The following is a 19,165-nucleotide window of genomic DNA, read 5'->3' as shown; positions in this document are numbered from 1 at the left end:
GTGGTTGATTTCAAGTTTCATAGCATTGCAGTCATAGCATTGAAAAGACTCATGGTATGATTTCAATCTTTTTGTATTGATTGAGGCCTGATCTGTGACCTAGGTCTGTTCTGTACATGATCTTCTCTGGAGAATATCCCATGTGAATGTGAAAGGAATATGTATTTTGCTACTTTAGGATGGAATGTTCTGAATATATTTGTTAAGTCCATTTGGTCCAGTGTGTCATTCAAATTCATTGTTTCCTTGTTGATTTTCTGCTTAGATGATCTTGTCTATTGATGTAAACTGGATGTTAAAGTCCCCTACTATTATTGTATTATTATCAATGAGTTCCTTTATGTTTATTATTAATTGTTTTATATGGGTGAAGGCTGGGGGAAGGAAATGGTGCCAAACAACTCCTTTGTCCTTGAGAGGAATCTCCCTGAACTCCACCTCTCAGGGACACACTCCAGGAAGTGCAAATAATCTCCCCTCTGTGTATCCAAGTGCCCTTCAGATTGCTGCTTCCATGCCATCTGCCCCCTCCCTGGTTGTTTCCCTCCTTCTATCTAGGAGTAGGGCAGTGCTCTCATGGCTCCATCCCAGTCAAGCCTGCTGCTCTTTAAAATTCCAGTCCTTAAGCCCTAATGGTTGTAAGAACTCAAGAAAGTAAGCCCTTTTCATTTTCCCAATCAATGGCTTTGAGGAAATGTTCTCCTTATGCATTCTCATTACCCTTCTCTCCTTCTCTCCTCCCTACTTCCCTCCCTCCCTCTTCTTTTCTTTCTCTTGCCTTTCTCTGCAACCATAGCTCTCTCCCTTTGGCAGCACCCACGATCTGTTTCTCCCCTAAAGCATGTCTATGCAATTCCTACCTTCTTTGATGTGTCTTCTACAGCTTCTTCTTAATTGTGGAATTTGATCTGTCAGTCTTCAGGTTGATTTCTGGGGTATTCAGGATGATTTGATAGTTATCTATCTATCTTGTGGAACTAGACAAGCTTAGGGTCCTCCCACTCAGCCGCCATCATCTCAAATCTCTCTATATAATTTTATATCTTTTAAAGAAGCTGAGAGGAAAATAGATATTTATATTTTGTAATATTAATCTTGTAATTTACCACTTCTGGTGGTCTTCATTTGTTCCTGTGGATTTGAGTTACCATTTGGTATTATTTCCTTAACTCAATATTGCTTCATTCCTGCATACCTCCTTAATTTTGTTATTATCAAATATATTGCACTTTTATATGTTGTAGCTCCAACAACACAATTACACTGTTTTATACAATTGATTTTTAGATCAATTAAGAAAGGATATATATGGAATCATATTATGTTTTATAATTATTTTTACTCTATTTTTTCATCTAAAAAATTCAATTATAAGGGAGGGCATATGATGTGAAGTGCACTGGTGTTATACTATATGTTGGCAAATTGAATTTAAATAAAAAATTCAGGGATCCCTGGGTGGCGCAGTGGTTTGGCGCCTGCCTTTGGCCCAGGGCGCGATCCTGGAGACCCGGGATCGAATCCCACGTCGGGCTCCCGGCGCATGGAGCCTGCTTCTCCCTCTGCCTGTGTCTCTGCCTCTCTCTCTCTCTGTAACTATCATAAATAAATAAAAATTAAAAAAAAAATCTAAAAAAAATAAAAATAAAAATAAATAAAAAATTCAAGTGCAATTAACATACAGGATTATATTAGTGTCAGGTATACGATATCATGATTCAACAAGTCTATACATTTTTCAGGGCTCTTTTTTTTAAAGAATTTTTTATTTTTTATTTTTTTTTATTTATGATAGTCACAGAGAGAGAGAGGCAGAGACACAGGCAGAGGGAGAAGCAGGCTCCATGCACCGGGAGCCCGATGTGGGACTCGATCCCAGGTCTCCAGGATCGCGCCCTGGGCCAAAGGCAGGCGCCAAACTGCTGCGCCACCCAGGGACCCCAAGTGTACTCTTCTTAAAAAATTTGTTACCTATGTTTTTTAAAGTAAGGTCTATGTCCAACATGGGGCTTCAACTCATGACCCTGAGACCAAGAGTCTCAACTCTATTTCCTGAGTCAGCCAGGTGCCCCAAGTTAAGTGTACTCTTAATCCCCTTTATCTAGTTCACCCATTCCCACCCCCAACCAACCTCCCCTCTGGCAATCACCAGTTTGTTCTCTGTATTTAAGAGTCTATTTTTTCGTTTGTCTCTTCATTCCACTTCCTTTGGGCCTCCATTTTTTTTCTGAACAGAAGTCAGCTAATAACTTTATTTGGGTTCCCTTGTACATGACAAGTCATTTTTCTCATATTGCTTGCAAGATGTTCTGTTTATTTTTGGCTTTTTAATATTTTTACTATTATGCTTCTGGGTGTAGATCTCTGTTTATTCTACCTGCAGATCACTGAGTTTCTTTGATGTATATAGATCAATATTTTTCATCAAATTTGAGGTGAATTCAGCCATAATTTCTTTGAATATATTTTCTGCTCCTTACTCTCCTTCTGATACTCACATTCCATATGAGTTGATGCTCTAAATTGTGTCCTACATTTCTCTTGGGTTCTATTATTTTTCTCGATTATTTTTTTCTTCTGTTCTTCAGATTGCATAATCTTTGTTGATATATCCTCAAGTATGCTGATTCTTTCTCCTGGTAGCTCAAATTTGTTCAGCCTCTCTAGTGAAATTTTCAAAAATACAACCAGCATTTTTCACAGAGCTAGAACAAACAATCCTAAAATTTGTATGGAACAACAAAAGACCCTGAATAGCTAAAGCAATCCTGAAAAAGCAAGCACAAAGGTGGAGACATCACAATTCCAGATTTCAAGCTACATTACAAATTTATAGTCATTAAAACAGTATGGTACTGGTACTGAAAACAGACACATAGATCAGTGGAACAGAATAGAAAGCCCAGAAGTGGAACCACAACTATATGGTCAACTAATCTTCAACAAAGCAAGAAAGAATAACCAATGGAAAGAAGTCTCTTTAACAAATGGTGTTGGGAAAACTGGACAGCTACATGCAGAAGAATGAAACTGGACCACTTTCTTACAATACACAAGAATAAATTAGAAATGGATGAAAGACCTAAATGGGAGACAGGAAACCATCAAAATCCTAGAGGAGAACACAGGAAGCAACATGTTTGACCTCAGCTGTAGCAACTTCTTACTAGACCCATTTCCGGAGGCAAGAGAAACAAGAGCAAAAATGTATTGGGACCTCATCAAGATAAAAAGCTTCTGCACAGTAAAGGAAATAATCAACAAAACTAAAAGGCAAAAGGGGCATCTGGGTGACTTAGTCAGCTAAGCATCTGCCTTTGGCTCAGGCCATGATCCCAGGGTCCTGGGATCGTCCCACATTGGGCTCCCTGCTCAGAGTAGACGGTTGTCTACTTCTCCCTCTCCTTCTGTCCCTGCTTGTGTTCTCTCTCGCACTCACTCTCTCTCTTAAATTAATAAAGAAACTCTTAAGAATAAACTAAAAGACAACATATGGAATGGCAGAAGATATTTGAAATTGACTTAACTGATAAAGGGTTAGTGTATTGTATGGATAGAGGTTTCTGTGATTTGTCCTGCATAACTGAACACCCCAACCTGCACATATACAGGTAGGCTAAAGAATGTTATTTGTGAGATTTGTGCTGCATATGTGGCCTTGGGAGCCTGATTAGTTGACATTAGCTGGCCTCTAGATCAGAATTGGCCCTTCTGGTCTGGACACCAAGAGCTATAAATTTTGCCTTGCTGGGCTGCTCCTCCTATAATGGAATCTGGGAGGGGAGGCAAGCACACCTAGCCAGGATCCTTGAATATGTAAAGACATAATAACATAGGCAAACTGTACATAAGCAAACAGTTGTTTAACTTCAGACTCCATCATTTGCCCTATGAATACAGCCCTTCCAGAGATGGTCAGTTGGAACTCTCACCTGAGGGGAGGATGCTCTGCTCAGGCCTCTCAACTGGGTCTCCAGCCTGGCTATCTCCAAGAGAGTTCCTCAGCTAATGAGATTGGATGTTGTTAAGTACCCAATTTGATGTAATTCTATCTTATTCTCCTTTTCTGTTTATTATTGTCCTTATCTATGTGCAGATTTCCCTTTTCTTCTGTTTTTATTAGATTTTTATAATATTAATAAAGTGTTTTTCCCCTTTGAAAATGAGAGTATGGCGCTGTGGATTTTCTCTTTAGAACAATTAGTATCCATAATCTATAAAGAATTTATCAAACTCAACGCCCCAAAAACAAATAATCCAGTTAAGAAGTGGGCTGAAGACATGAATAGACATCTTTCTAAAGAAGACATCCAGATGGCCAACAGACACATGAAAAGATGCTCAACACCATTCAATATCAGAGAAACGCAAATCAAAACCACAATGAGATAACATAGCATACCAGTCAGAATGGCTAAAATTAACAACTCAGAGAAAAACAGATGTTGGCGAGGGTGTGAAGGGAGAACCCTCTTACACTGCTGGTGGGAATGAAGGCTGCTGCAGCCACTCTAGAAAACAGTATGGAGGTTCCTCCAAAAGTTAAAAATAGAACTATGCTATAATCCATCAACTGTACTATGGGAGTGTTTACCCAATGAATTAAAAAATAGATGGAAAGGGGTATATGCACCCTGGTATCTATAGCAGCATTATTAACAATAAGCAAACTATGGAAAGAGCCAAAATGTTCACTGACTGATGAGTGGATAAAGAAGATGTGGTGGGGATGCCTGGGTGGCTCAGCGGTGAGATCCTGGAGTCAGGATCACGGTGAGATCACGGCCCAGGGCGTGATCCTGGAGTCTCAGGATCGTATGCCGCATCCGGCTCCCTGCATGAAGCCTGCTTCTCCTTCTGCCTGTGTCTCTGCCTCTCTCTCTCTCTCTCTCTCTCTCTCTGTGTCTCTCTTGAATAAATAAATAAAATCTTAAAAAAAGATGTGGTGTGTGTGTGTGTGTATTTATATGTACATATATAGGAATGTTACTCAGCCATCAAAAAGAATGAAATCTTCCCATTTGCAATGACGTGGATGATGCTAGAGGGTATTATGCTAAGTGAAATCCATCAGTCAGAGAAAGACAAATACCATATGATTTCACCCATATGTGGAATTTAAGAAACAAAACAGAGGAACACATGGGAAGGGAAAAAAGAGAGAGGGAAGGAAATCTAAGAGACTCAACGGAGAACAAACTGAGGGTTAATGGGGGAGGTGCCTGGGGGATGGGTTAAATGAGTGATATGTATTAAGGAGGGCACTTATTATGATGAGCACTGGGTGTTATAGGTAAGTGATGAATTACTAAATTCTACTCCTGAAACCAATATTACACAAGAGGTTAACTAGCTAGAATTTAAATAAAATTTTGAAAAAAAAAGTTACTGTACTTTTCAACCCCAAAATTCCCATTTGGTTCATTTTTTATCTCTTTATTGATATTATCTATTTGATATAATGCTTTCATAATATTTTCCTTTAACTTGTTAAGCATGGCATCCTTTAGATTTTTGGACATTTTTATAGTAACTGCTTTGAAGTCTTTGTCTTCTAAATTCAATGTAATGTTTCCTCTCAAAGGCAGTTTCTGTTACCTGCTTTTTTTGTGTTGTCTCAGACTTTCCTATTTTTTTGCATGTGTCATACATTTTTGTTGAACACTAGATATTGCAGATAACATAGTTATAGAAACTCTGTAGGTATATTGATATTATCCTATATGGGGCTTGTTTATGTTTATCTGCTATTTGTTTAAGTGAATTGGCTGGACAATTTCAATGAAATCTATTTTTCGGGACGCCTGGGTGGCTCAGGGGTTGAGCATCTGCCTTTGGTTCAGGGCATGATCCCAGGGTCAAGTCCTGCATTGGGCTCCTAGCAGTATGTGGCTTCTGAAGCTGTTCTTCAGAGGACGTAGCCTTGGGAATAATACAGTCACCCAAGGAAGACCACAGTTTTTGTTTAGTCTTCTGTGATCTATTACATGTCTTCATACTCAGCTGTTAACCTCCACCAATTGCCAGCTGATGGCTCTATTAAATTGTATAGTGCCCCGAGGTACAGACTGCTGCACAGTCTCATCCAATTAAGTTCAAGCTCCATTTCAGGATTTTGAGGCCAGACTTTGACACTTGTTCTAACCCTAGGATAACTCTTTTTAACTATCTCTGTCCCTGGTTCTCTGCTAAAACTTCTAGCTAGTCTACAGTTTAGTTTGTTGCTCTTATTGAGCTATCAGACTCCTCTTAATTTCTTAGAACAAAAATCTCCAGTTTTTCAGAGTGCCCTTAGACTTTAACTTTCCCACTAAAGTCAGTTTTCTTGGGAAGAACTATGGAGCTTTTCTGTTCTTGTGGCCTGCCTTTCCCTCCATGCTACCAGCAAGGTGGGCCAGGCCTATTATTCTTGGACTGCTCTGCCTAGATTTAAGCTCCATGAGTGGAACTGAGGAATGGAACAGAGTTCCAGACCTCTTAGTTATTTTTGGCTAGATCAGAGCTTCTGGAACACACAGGTGAGGAGGATGGGAAATGTTGGCAACCACTGTTGGGGAGATATCTATCATAGTCCTAAACTGGGAACTAGGGGAAGAGTAAGCCTTATACTCTGGTCTGCATCCATGCTGAGTAGTGCTTCTGTCCTGATGTGTTGGGGCGAGGGAGGCTGTGGTCTAAATGCCACACCCTCACTGTTCTTACCAAGATTTAGATATGCTTGAATAAATGTTTCTCTACTTGCTGTATGCCCTTCAGACAATTTCTGGTGCTAAATGGTTTTTTTTAAACTTTATTTTCACAATTTATGGTTATTTTGCTGGGGAGAAGGGCAGTCAATTTCTAAGACTCTCTTTTAACCAAGGTTGAGATTTTTAAAAGTTCAAAAATGTGCAGAGAATTGTTCCCATGAAAGATGAAAATTTTCCATGAAGATCTTTCATACGTTATCTACTGATCATCTCTCATATATATCCTTTTCATTCTCAAGGCTACTGCCTTATATATGTTCTGCATCATTTATTGCCTAAAGTATTTCACTAACCTCTTAACTAAGTCCTCCATCTTAATTTTCTCCCCTATTCAATCCATCCTCCTGCTACTGGAGTGAACCATCTGAAAGTTTCTTGATTATTTATTTTGAGTGGTTCTCTAATGACTATAGACTAAATTCCAAACTACCTAGCATGATTTACAGGCTCTTAAATAGCTAGCTCCAACCTTCTAGCTTCATCTTTTGGTATTTTTTCCAGATCTATCTTACACTATAGCCATAGAAGATAACTAGTCTTACCTTGGTGGCCAATATCTTTCCAACTTTGTGCTGTAGCCATGCTATTCCTTTTCCTTCTCTGACTTGTGAAATTCTACTTATTCATATTTATTCTGCAAAGGCCTGATTGAATCATATTCAACTTTTTCCAAGTACCTATCAAAGTCAGCTTATTGAGGTGAAAATCAAATGTTAAGTCAGAAATCAACAAATATTTGTTGAATGAATATGTCTCCTACAAGCCTCTTTAGTATATTTCTGCTTCCTTTCTGGACTCAAAATGAAAACCATCAGAAATATTTAGACAGTTTGCATTGTAGAAAAACACTCCAGAGTTGGTACTAAAAGAATATTAGAAATGGAGTTATAGGGGATCCCTGAGTGGCTCAGCGGTTTAGCACCTGCCTTTGGCCCAGGGCTTGATCCTGGAGTCTCGGGATCGAGTCCCGCATCAGGCTCCTTGCATGAAGCCTGCTTCTCCCTCTGCCTGTGTCTCTGCCTCTCTCTCTCTCTCTCTGTGTGTGTGTGTCTCATGAATAAATAAATAAAATCTTAAAAAAAGAAATGGAGTTATAGCTTCCATTCTGTTTAAATGCATAAAACCTAAAAATATATTTATTTAGGAAAGAAACTCCCCTCCAAAAGATGGGAGTGTGTGGGTAGCCATGTTATAATTTTAATAAAAGGTAATTCAACTTCTGGGCTGTGCATTCTAGAGGGAAAACGGGAAGGCTTTATCACCAGATATTTACTGATGCAAGAAAAGTAGAATAAGAATATTCCGGGACACTTCTTACCCTGAATGTCCTTAGTACTTTGGAGCTCTATAGCCAGCTAGGAAGATAAATTCGAGTGTCAAAACTGTGGTATTCTGAGTATATTTACTTACTCAGGAAGATCTGGAAAAGGTCCTGTTTAATTTACAAACTGAGTGTAATCAGAACTCATTATCCTCTCCAAGTTAGGAGAAATAAAAGGGAATTATGTTGGTTCTTACATTGTCCTTTTTCAGGTAAAGCATCTAAGGCTAATAACAAAACCATCTGAAAAGGGTATATTATTCAATAATAAAAAATAAATATTTTAATTCTAATTCTTAAATTAATCCCCTAATATAACTTAAATTGCCTTTAGATAGATGTCTTATTTATAATATATACATAAAGAGTAGTATAAAGTAGGTAATTCAATTTATATTAATACTAGAGGATCGTCAGTGTATAGCATGAGAACAAGCAGAAAACCCTAGCCCTTCTTTCCCATCTCACCATCTCATGGTATGTGAGGATTAATGAAAGATAAAAATGTCCATCCAAAAAAAATCCACTCCAGATTTCCTGGTTCTCAATTCAAAAAATATTAATCAGTACCCCAGACTTGTTTTTCAGGGTAAAGGAATACTAACTAGACCTCAAAGAGTTGTTTCCTTGTATATAATTTACAAAATATTGTGTTTCCACCATGTATCTTTATGCAATGTAAACAGCTATGTCGTTTTCTGGTAAACACCTTTGGAGAAACCATGTGTACCAGAGTCAGTGCTTCACATTGCTGTGGCCCCCAGTAATTCTGTCCTGGTACTGACCTGAGGCAGTCATTTGTGCTAAGAAGAGCAGGTACAAAGAGGTAGCATCCAACTGCAGGTGTCCCCACTGGTCATCACCCACTACAGTGGCACAGGTTTTGGTATTGTACTTAGCATGGAGGCTATCCTTGGTACTCTGACTATACTTGAAGGATTCTACTTTATCCACCTGAAGAAAACAAGAACAGTAAAAGAAGGCAATGTAGAAAAATCATCCCATATGCCACACTTTTGTAATACTCTAACATATACCATTGCATTTGGTTTTCAGGCAATTGTGAATATTTAAAATACACTGTTACTTCTTTTTCCCCATACTAACACAAGTAGGAAAGTCTGCTGTTGCTGTTTTTTTTTTTAGTTTAAGCAATTAGTTATAAAATAATGCCAGTTAAAGCCAGCTATTTCCTACTCACTACCTCTCTTTTACTCTTCATATGATTGACTGGGCACACTGTAGATATAAACTGAGATGTAGTGGTTGGGTGTTAACAGTCTAGTAAGAGACAATTGAGTCATAAAAAAGATACATTTATTCCTGAAACAGAGGTAGGAATTTTGAGGGAAATCAGGGGCATTATTAAGGGAATCTATTTTGAAGGAGTAATGAAAAGAGCTGGGTGGAAGATACATGAAGTAATGGAGAAAACATATGAACATATGCTGAAACGAGAGGTCAGAATGGAAACACTGGGCAAGGGACAACTGAGAGACTTCATTCCTAAAATTGAGATTTGATTATATGTGCATTTGATATATGATAGAAACTATTAAACCTTTAAATAAGGTTCATGAAGTTAGTAGCTTTAAACCTATTTGGTAAGGTAGAAAATACAATTATCTAAAACACAAAAAAAAAAGGAGCAAAGAAGGGGAAAAAAGAAATGATGGCATTGAGATACCCCAGGAGAGAGAGCACTGATAAAGAAGTTCAGAAGTCTGAAGTTGATTTCTTTCTACTTTAGACTTGTTGTGTGCCTGTGGATAGTCACTTTATTAATCTGGGCCTTGACTGCTTCTTCTAACAAAATATAATCTTGGTCTCAAAAAAGTCAGTTGAGGTTCAATGTGTGCAACAAGTGTAAAGATCTCCTAGGATAAAAGTAAAACACTTTTTTTTCAGTAAAATACTTTCGGATGAAAACAAAAACATAAACAAATCCAGAAGATAAACCACAGTCTGTTAAAAAAATTTGCAGTGTATGTGACAAAACATTAATATTCATAATGTACAGGAACTCCTCAAATAGCCAAGAAAGAGACAGCTCAAAAGAAAAATAGAAAAAGGACCTAATAGGCAATTAATAGAGGAAATGCAAATTTTCAATCTACACAGGAAAGGAAGCTCAATTTCATTCAAGGTCAGGAAAATGCAAATTAATGCAAGGAGATCTAAGTCTTAGGCACTAATCTCCAATCCTAAAATCCAAAACACTGCCACAAAGGTTATTCCTCTAAATTTTGTGCCAAAATTCATTTGATGGCAACACTTAATTCAAATTGATGTGGAGCTATTTGTAGTTTTTACTAATTCCACTTAGTGTGAGAATGCTTCCATGTTTCCCTATGGAGAGATTAATATTTTTGATGAGACAGTGCTGTTCTGGACCTGTTGAAGGTATAATATACAGTATTTGCACTGTACTAAAACAATCTGAAAAAGTCTGAATTCTAAAATTTATTTGGTCCCAAGGGTATCATATGAGGGCTTATAGGCGTGTATCATCTTTAGTCAATGTACAAAATTACATGTACAGTAACGATGAAGTATTTTAAAAAGTCATTTATAGAGGGGGGTGGAAAGACTGGAAGGAAACATGCCAGTGGTAACTGGGTGGTGAGATCATGAGTAACATTTCCCTCCTCCATTCCACAAATTTTCTGAAATCATTGTCTACTATTTGTGAAATTGAAAAAATATAAGCTGTAAACATTTACTAAAGGATAGAGACACTATTACAATGTGCTTTTATTAGCGAGGGAGCTGTTAACAATACCATACCTGTCTGATCATGCAGTGCAGCAGGCTCCTCATCAGCTTCACTACACTCTGCAGAAAGAAATGGAAACAAGACTGTTATAAACATCCCTAAATGCAGAACACTTACTCAGCAACTGCAGTTGGTACATGACCTTTTCAAAACAAGTAACTCTATCCTGGGTTCCTATTTACATGGCATTTACTTTATAGGTACACAGAAGAGCTAAATTGCAGCTAAAAGTGGAATCAAAAGCTCAGTTGGTGCTTTCTTCAAGTCAAAACAAAAACAAAAACAACTCCAAGCTCTAACAGGCTTATGTAAAACCAAGCCAACCATCCTGTTAGAGGACATTCTGCCTGGAGAAAAGAGGCAAGTCAGCTCAAAAGTCCTAAAGCTATGGGGATATTCTATAATAGATCTTATGGCCTAGAGAAGTCAATATCATTATTTTTTTTTCTTCTAAAGTAGCCAAGACTTCTCTTCAGGAGTTCACAGATATATTTATCTGTACATTTTCCTTAAAGAATTAATGCACTTCAATTCAGAAGTGTAAATGGGAATTGTTAGCACAACTCAACTTCTTTTCCATGAAAAAAAAGAGCTACAGTCATTCTTCAGTCTCAAGTTACCACTCTTTCTCTTACAAGGGCTTGGCAATTTCTAAAGCACTTAGTTTTCCAATCACATTCCAAAATTCTGACCACTAATTATATGCTATACTAGTTGGCATACTATAACACAGTAATAATAATATATTTAATTATAAATAGTATAGTAATAATATGCTATACTAGTTATAGGACATGACACTAGAAGGGCCATCAACAGTGGCATGGGTAGGCAATATGTTTTGGAAAAACATAGCATCAGAGGTGCTAGCTCAGAGGTGACTTCAGGACACCTCTGAAAACTAATCTATTTGGGAGCCAGATCACTCTGTTATCCCTTCAAAACACTGAAGTGGGACTATAAGCAATAGGCATGATAAGAATAAGTGTCTATTAAATTATACTCCAACTCCTTATGTAGTCTTTTTTTGAGAAAAAAAAGTGTTTCCTTGGGAGAGTTCCCTTTCTTAAGTAATTTCTGTCTACAAATGGTGCCTTCTCCTTACAAATCAAGGGAAGAAATATATAAATATATAAGTAAATATATATGGGAGGGAAGAATGTGCGTGTGCTAGAGAGCAAGTGAGTGTGCCTGCGCACGAGAGAACAAGCAAGCAGTATATGATCTCGTCACCTTTTAAAGCATGAAGCATTTATTATAAATAATGAAATTGACTGCAATCCCATAAGAAAATCTCTAACACTACTTTGACCCTAATGAAAGAGACCATCCTTTTAATGTACCCTGTTAGAGAAACCATTTAACACAGCCTCCTCTGTGGGGAACTTGATTCAATTCTGAACTATCTTCTATATGTTACCACATACTTTACAGGTTTCTATCACATTTTTTTTTAACTTTCTTTACCATCAAGCCCTGCTGCTGCCATCTACATTTTCTTTTTTTCTTTTCTTTCTTTTCTTTTTTTGAGAGAGACAGTGTGTGTGCATACACACAAGAGCAGGGAGGGGTAGAAGCAGAGGAAGAGAGAGAATCTGAAGCAGGCTCCATGCCCAGCATAGAGCCTGACAGGGGCTCGATCTCACAACTCGACCCTGAGATCATGACCCAAGGTGAAATCAAGAATTGGATGCTTAACCGACTGAGTCACCCAGGTGCCCTGTTAACCTAAACAGCAAATGTGAGAATCATGGACCCAGTGGGGAATTCCTGATTCCACTTTTGTCCTCCTGGAATGGCCACTGTCAGCCATGTCTGTTCTCAAGTTCTAGCTTACAAGTCAAGATAAAATTAATAGAAAGCATGGGGATGCAGGAATGAAGGAAGCTATCTGTACTTTGTGTTCCCCCAAAGTGGCCATTTTCGGTTTCAGTGCTCTAGTCAGCATTAATTATATATGTTCATTAATATGCTAGGACTTCTAACCACATCAAGTGACACCCTCTTCTCACCTATGCTTTTTGAGGATATGAATTTATATATTTGTAAACTGACATATAAGGATACATAACTATATACAAACATATCTATGTAAGTATTAATCTCTCTCTCCAGGTATATGTACAATCAAATGTTTGTTGGGCATCTAAAATATACAAAACAGTCTATCAGACTTTGTGGAACATAAAAATAAGGGAGACAGAACACAAAATTAAAAAAAAAACCCCTAAACTATAAACATAGTCTACCTAACAACTCCTAGTTATCCTTTAAAATCCATTTCCTCTGTGCATCCTTCCTTGCTTTGTTCAAGGTAAAGATATTTCTGCCTCTGTGTCCCACAGAACTTTGTACTGTACTTATCTCCTATAGATATAGTACCTATAGTATCTATCCTAATGTAGTGTTTAACTATTTGCTTATGTATCTGTTTCCCCCATTAGACTATCAACTCCTTAAGAAAAAGGGATAGAGACCAGGTTAAGAAATAAAACCTTAAGTCAACAGACTAAGCAGACTTCATTATTACTATTTTTTTAGGGGGGGGGGGCGTGGAGCAGGGGAGGGCCAGAGGGAGAGCCATGCTCAGCACAGAGCCCAAGGTGGGGCTTTATCTCATGACCCTGAGATCATGACCTGATGATCCTTAATCAAGAGTTAGTCATTTAACGGACTGAGCCACCCAGGCACCTCAAGAAGGCTTTATTTTTAAAAATGTCCATTCCATGTTTGCAAGAACTCCCAAATCGCTTATCAAAAAAACTGTGTGTGTGTGTGTGTGTGTGTACATTTTGAGAGAGGGAGGATGCAAATATGACAAAATGTTAATAATTTAGTGAATCTAGATAAAGAGTATATGTAAATATGGTCATTTTACTATTCTTATAACTTTTCTATAAATTAAAAATTTTAAAAATAAAATGAAAGCTAAATATAAACATTTTGTCCCATTTTGTTTTTTATATCTAGTACAGGGCCTGCCACATAATAATTACACAAAGTCTGCTACATGGAAAAGTGAACATGTTGAGTGTTTCAGATCACAAGTGATCTAGAAGTTCCAAGAAAGTAGTTCCGAGAAAGAAGTGGTCACTGTACAATTGAGTGGTAGTCTTATGAGGACAGAAGTCACAGAAAAAGTGGGACTGGTGCTGGGCTTTGAAAGGGGAGTTATTAGTTCAGATTGGAAGGGAACAGGCATTGTGGGTGGAAGAAACAACTTGTAAAAAGATCTGGAGGTGAAAATGTCCATGATTCTATGGAGAAAAATTCAAAAAGACTTAATCTGCAGTCATAATATCCAGGTTGTATTCATGGCACCACCAAATTCCACTTTCATCTCCAAGGTTCAATCCCTTCACTTGTAAATTAAGGAAGATAATACCTAAATCACAGGGTGTTATGAGAATAAAATACTAGTAATTATGGGGAAATATGTAGTAAAATAAACAGTATTTACACAAATGTCAGATATTTTTATTACAGGATTGTTAGAGGAACACTGAAGACACCAACATGGTTGGAACCAGGGGCGACAATGCAGGGCACCAGAATGATATAATACTGAAAAAGCAGGCTAGGACCAACCCCTAGAGAGTCCTGCCTATCAATCTAAAACATCTGGATTTACTTGTAGGGAAAGGAGAGCCACAAATTGCTGAGAATGCAAATGATAGAATTAAAATTTTCACAACGGTGTCAAGTGATCAAAGTCTAGACTGTGGTTGAGGCAGAAGGGAATAGAAATGAGGAGATGAATTCAAGAAAAATTATAAGAATCAACAGACATTGGTCTGCATGTATCAAAAGGCAAAACGGACAAGTAAAAAATCCCCCACACGGCAGCACTTTTCAAACACTTTTTAAAAAAAGATTTTATTTATTTATTTGTGGGAGAAAGAGTGAGAAAGACAGCACAAGCAGGGTGAGGGGCAGAGGGGGAAGAAGACTCCCTGCTGGGCAGGGAGCCAGATGTGGGCTCAATCCCGGGACTCTGGGGTCATTACCTGAGCCAAAGGCAGATGCTTAACTGACTGAGTCACCTAGGTGCCCCACAAACACTGATTTATAGAACACTAGTTAGTCCAAAAAATTCTGGAAAGTTTGTAAAACCCAACCTTATCTTAGATTTGAAATGCACATTAGTACATCAAAGGTTCTGAGGAATAATGGAGTAAAGAAACCCACTGTTTAACATATCCCCAAACTTAGTTGACCTAATGTTCCATGGAATAGACTATAGGAAATTCCTAAATAATGTTGCCCACGTGAATAAGGTAAAACAAGGATACCAATAAGAGAATAAAGGATGTATGCTGAGTTGCTCTTTTTGGTAGTCTCTTTTGTTTGTTTTTAATAGGGAACATGGGGTTTCAGACATCCTGAGCTTGAGGAGCCATAGGATATGAAGGTGCAATGGAACAGAAGACAATGAAAATAAGAAGTGAGATCAGAGGTAAGATGGGGTTTTGGAAGTCATTCTTACAAAGGTAATAGTTAAACTCCTAAGAAAAGATAAGAGACTATACAAAGAGAACAAAACTAAGGGAGAAGCAGAACTTCACGCATCCAAAGAGCTGTGTTTATTTGTGTGCCTATTTATTTTTATGGGTGTATGTCTATGTGACTAAGAGCAAAGGGCATTTGTGAAAACATACATGTTTTCATATAGTTATATTCTCAATCTAAGATCGAATAGCCACCTAAACCCTTGTCTCCTAATTCTCTTTAGTTCTCTGACATTGTTTCTTAGAAACCAAAGTGAGAGTTGGAAGGAAGGGTAAAAATGATTAACCATCAGTGGTTTGGGAAAATCCACACAGTAACGGAGAGTTGACAGTAGGTGGGAATTTAATGTATGGATTTTCTGAATTTAATATATACTCATTTATTAGCCATAAATCAGTGCTTATTATCCTTAGCTGCACTTTAGAATCAGTACTTTTTAAAAAATATTAATGCCTTTTAAAAATATTAAAGGCTTCACTTCCAGAGATTTATCTAAATTGTTTAGGGTGGGGTCCAGTAAGGGTATTTCTTAAAAGCTTCCCAAATGGTTTCACTGTACAGCCAGAGTTTAGAACCACTCATGTAGATTAGGGACAAATCTAGCTCACCATGTGTTTTGTAAATAAATCTCTGGCTGCTTTTGTGCAATAACCGAAGAGCTGAGTAGTTGGGCAGAGATCACATGTGACCCGCAATGCCAAAAATATTTCCTATCTGGCCCTTTATAGAGATGGTTTTCTGATCCCTGGTCTGAATTAACTGAGTCGGTTCAGAGAAAGAAAATTAATGAGACCTGATAATAAAATCTATTTTAATTCACAATGAAAGTCCATAGAAATTTTAGGATTCCCAGGGAAATGTTTCTATTTTGAAGATGTTTCCTACTGCCATAATGTTTTTGAGATATTTTGAAGTTATTACTGAAATAGTAGGAAAAATATTTTTGGGCTATGTTAAAAACTAATTAATGAAACATTAAAATTTTAAAGTAATTCAATGTTTCCTTAATTTTTCCCCTTCCTCTGTAAAATTCTTTCTTCCTGGATCATAGAAGGAAAGATGTTAACTTTGCAGAATGATTAGTCATCAAGGAGACAAAAGATTTCTTCTAATAGTATTGAAAAAAATTGGTCAACTTGTACTAGGTATCAAATCATGGGTATTGTTTCACTGATATTAATATCTCTAGCTAAACAAACAAAATACTAAGATCAAAATAGCAAAATATTACAGTAGGATGTAAGATTTCATGGGTGGAAGGAGGAGTAGGGTTACTGAATTTTTAAAATACTCCTCCATTTTTTCTAAATTCTTACAATGGTTATGTATTATTTTTATAAGTCGTAAAAATATTGATCTGTACTTCCTGAGCTGGAGCAAAAATTCCAACAGTTTTTTTTTTTGTGTGTGTGAGTGGCCATTTTTTTCTGATGGGCCTAAGTCCCTCTCAATAATGGCTTGAAGGAACAAACAAATACCTGCTGTTGCAGAGGACATGGTGAAACTTCCCTATTGCCAAGGCCTGAAACTCGCAATATGTTGATACCCTTAAAAATAACCAAATCTCAATATTCTGATTTATAGATGAAGACTAGAGCTCAGATTGCCTAAGTCTGAAGGATAAGACTTGAGCAAATGGCTGGTGTAGAATCTTCTCCACCAATGGAAAAGAATTCACACTTACCTTACGAAACAGAGTGTGACAGCATTGAGACCTACATAGCCCAGAATATAATTTTCTGGGTCATTCAAGAGAATGCAGCATTTTCTGTCTAAATAGTTCTATAAAGGATGCTACTTTCTATAAAGGTGAAGGGCCTTAAAAGTTGGCTTAGAGGCATCTGCTAACTCTGGCCTTATTTTGCTAAGGGAGGAGGACAGGCTCTGAAATGGTGGTCACAGGTATAAAAATCAACAAATAAATTCTTTACTTGTGTCTAGTTGTGAAGGTCTGCTAATTTGTGTCCATTATCCTCAGACAAATATCACGTATCATTTTTAAAAATGAAGTAAAATCATAAATACCTGTCCCCAAACATTCTTCTCGATGTGAATAAATATGCTTGAGGCTGCAAAATACCTTTACTTAGAGGATTATAAATTTCAGCAAAGATCCTAGGATAGGCTTTTCCACTATAACAGAACAGACTGTGCCCTCTCTGCCTGAATCAGCAAGTTTCAAGTTTCCACTACACCAAAAAAAATTCAGTACAATACAGGAAAGCTTTTTGGAATGTAATTTCAAGAAAGTGAAGAGGGAGGGAGAAAGGCAAAATACAGTTCTTTTAGCTCCTGGGGGCTATGTTTACTTTAATCCCTACTCTCCAAACCCCCCTCCCACACCCACTAGCACACACAGCTCCAGATCTCTTTGTATATTTATTCTGAATACCTGCTCCAGTTCATAGGCCTTTGCCTTATCCTCATCCCGGTCAGCATTCTTCCGATAGGCCAGGCCCAAACCCCACACAGCCAAGATACTATACACATTATCTCGGACCCAGGCATCTTTCTGATCATAGCTGGCTGGAAGCAATCCAGTTACTGGATTCTGCAAGACCAAGAAAAACAGGACAGGCAGGTAACCATACGGTGTTAATAATATGAGGAGACCAAACCTATCAAATGGGTTACTTAGGGACTTTGGTCTTTCTTCTACTTCACTACTCCTGAGTTTTATAACCTCCTCTTCTGACCAAGTGCAAGCAAATGCTATCTTGAATAAAGAGAAAAAGCTAGCTGAAGCCTTGCCGAGTCTGAAATGTCAGTATCGTTATAAGAAAGGCAGTATTTTAGCTTTCCAGTTAGAAAGAATAAACTATCAATGGAAGACTAGCATTAAAGGAGTAGGAAAAAATATATAATTAACAGTATATACAAGTTACTTCAAATCTTCACATTAGTCTAGTCTTAAGATAGCTAAATGTTCCCCTACTTCTCTTCTCTGGATGGAGGACAGGAAGATGACGCCCAAACCTGGGGCAGAGGAGGGGGTTGTCAACAAACAAGCTTCAACGCGTATTTCAACTGTGCCCCCTGGAGCCCTGCTGGTGGCTTAGCAGATGGGGGAGGGGCAGGCATGGAAGCCAAGGCTCAGGGCTCAAGCTAACGGTGCTTGACCCTAGTTCTGTTCTCAGCCCAACACCTATCTTTTTTTCAGGGTCTTCCATGGCTTCCCCAGCTAGGGATGTGTGGGAGAACCTGCTACACACACACACACATACACACACGGAGCGGGGCGGGGGGAATGTTTCACCCAGCGGTCTCCATCTAGGCTATCACACTGCACATCCTAGAAGATTACAGGGGAACACCCCTCCACTTACTTGATGGCACAGGATGGTCTGATGTACAAGCCGGGCGTAGCCATCCAGTCGGACACCAGAGTTACTCCGGCTCCTCATCACGCCACGTTTCCAATCCCCTCAGAGAGAAACAGCCTGTGCGCCAGAGGCGCTTGAGGTCCTCCAAGTTAGGAGGCTCCAATGCAGCTCCGCCCCCGCGGTGGGAAGCCCGAGTGCTAGGCCCCGGAAGAGCCCTCCCACTGCTCAGGCCTGGAGCGCTAGCAGTCCACGCGATAGCGGCCTCTGGAGCCCACCGCACGAAAGCAAGTGCTTGGGACTCCCGCGGTCAGCGGTCCCGCTTAGCTCCCTCGGGGCTGCTCTCTGCCACCCTTACTCCCGTCCAGCCTCCAAGCCAGGATCTTGCATCCCCCGCTGAATTCACGGCCACGGCCACCGCTGCCGGCCAGAGGCTCCCGCGCAGCTGCCGGCAATGGTCACCGGAGGCAGCGCCGCCTCCACCTTGCGG

At 38.6% G+C, this 19,165-nt stretch overlaps 1 protein-coding gene across 10 annotated transcripts in view; it reads right to left on the bottom strand.

Moving 5' to 3' along the window:
* PHKA1 (phosphorylase kinase regulatory subunit alpha 1) overlaps positions 1 to 19,165 on the bottom strand; it is a 179,971-nt gene extending 160,806 nt beyond the window's left edge. For 6 of the 10 annotated variants that reach the window (XR_013374803.1, XM_077888627.1, XM_077888629.1 and 3 more), the window contains exons 1-4: positions 18,682 to 19,164; positions 17,748 to 17,906; positions 10,858 to 10,905; positions 8,856 to 9,024 (exon numbers count right to left, since the gene is read on the bottom strand). Coding sequence is in view for 7 of the 10 variants with exons in the window: in XM_077888627.1 (XP_077744753.1) it covers positions 8,856 to 9,024; positions 10,858 to 10,905; positions 17,748 to 17,906; positions 18,682 to 18,759 (454 nt within the window). In the remaining 3 variants the exon portion in view is untranslated. Of the gene's footprint in view, positions 1 to 8,855; positions 9,025 to 10,857; positions 10,906 to 17,747; positions 17,907 to 18,681 lie in introns of all 10 variants that reach the window. The other 4 variants (XR_013374805.1, XR_013374806.1, XM_077888633.1 and 1 more) reach the window with 1 other exon arrangement.

Source organism: Canis aureus, chromosome X (genome assembly GCF_053574225.1).
Source record: "Canis aureus isolate CA01 chromosome X, VMU_Caureus_v.1.0, whole genome shotgun sequence".
NCBI lineage: Eukaryota > Metazoa > Chordata > Mammalia > Carnivora > Canidae > Canis > Canis aureus.
Note: the sequence above shows the minus strand (reverse complement) of the source record. Positions and strands in the feature narration are given on the sequence as shown.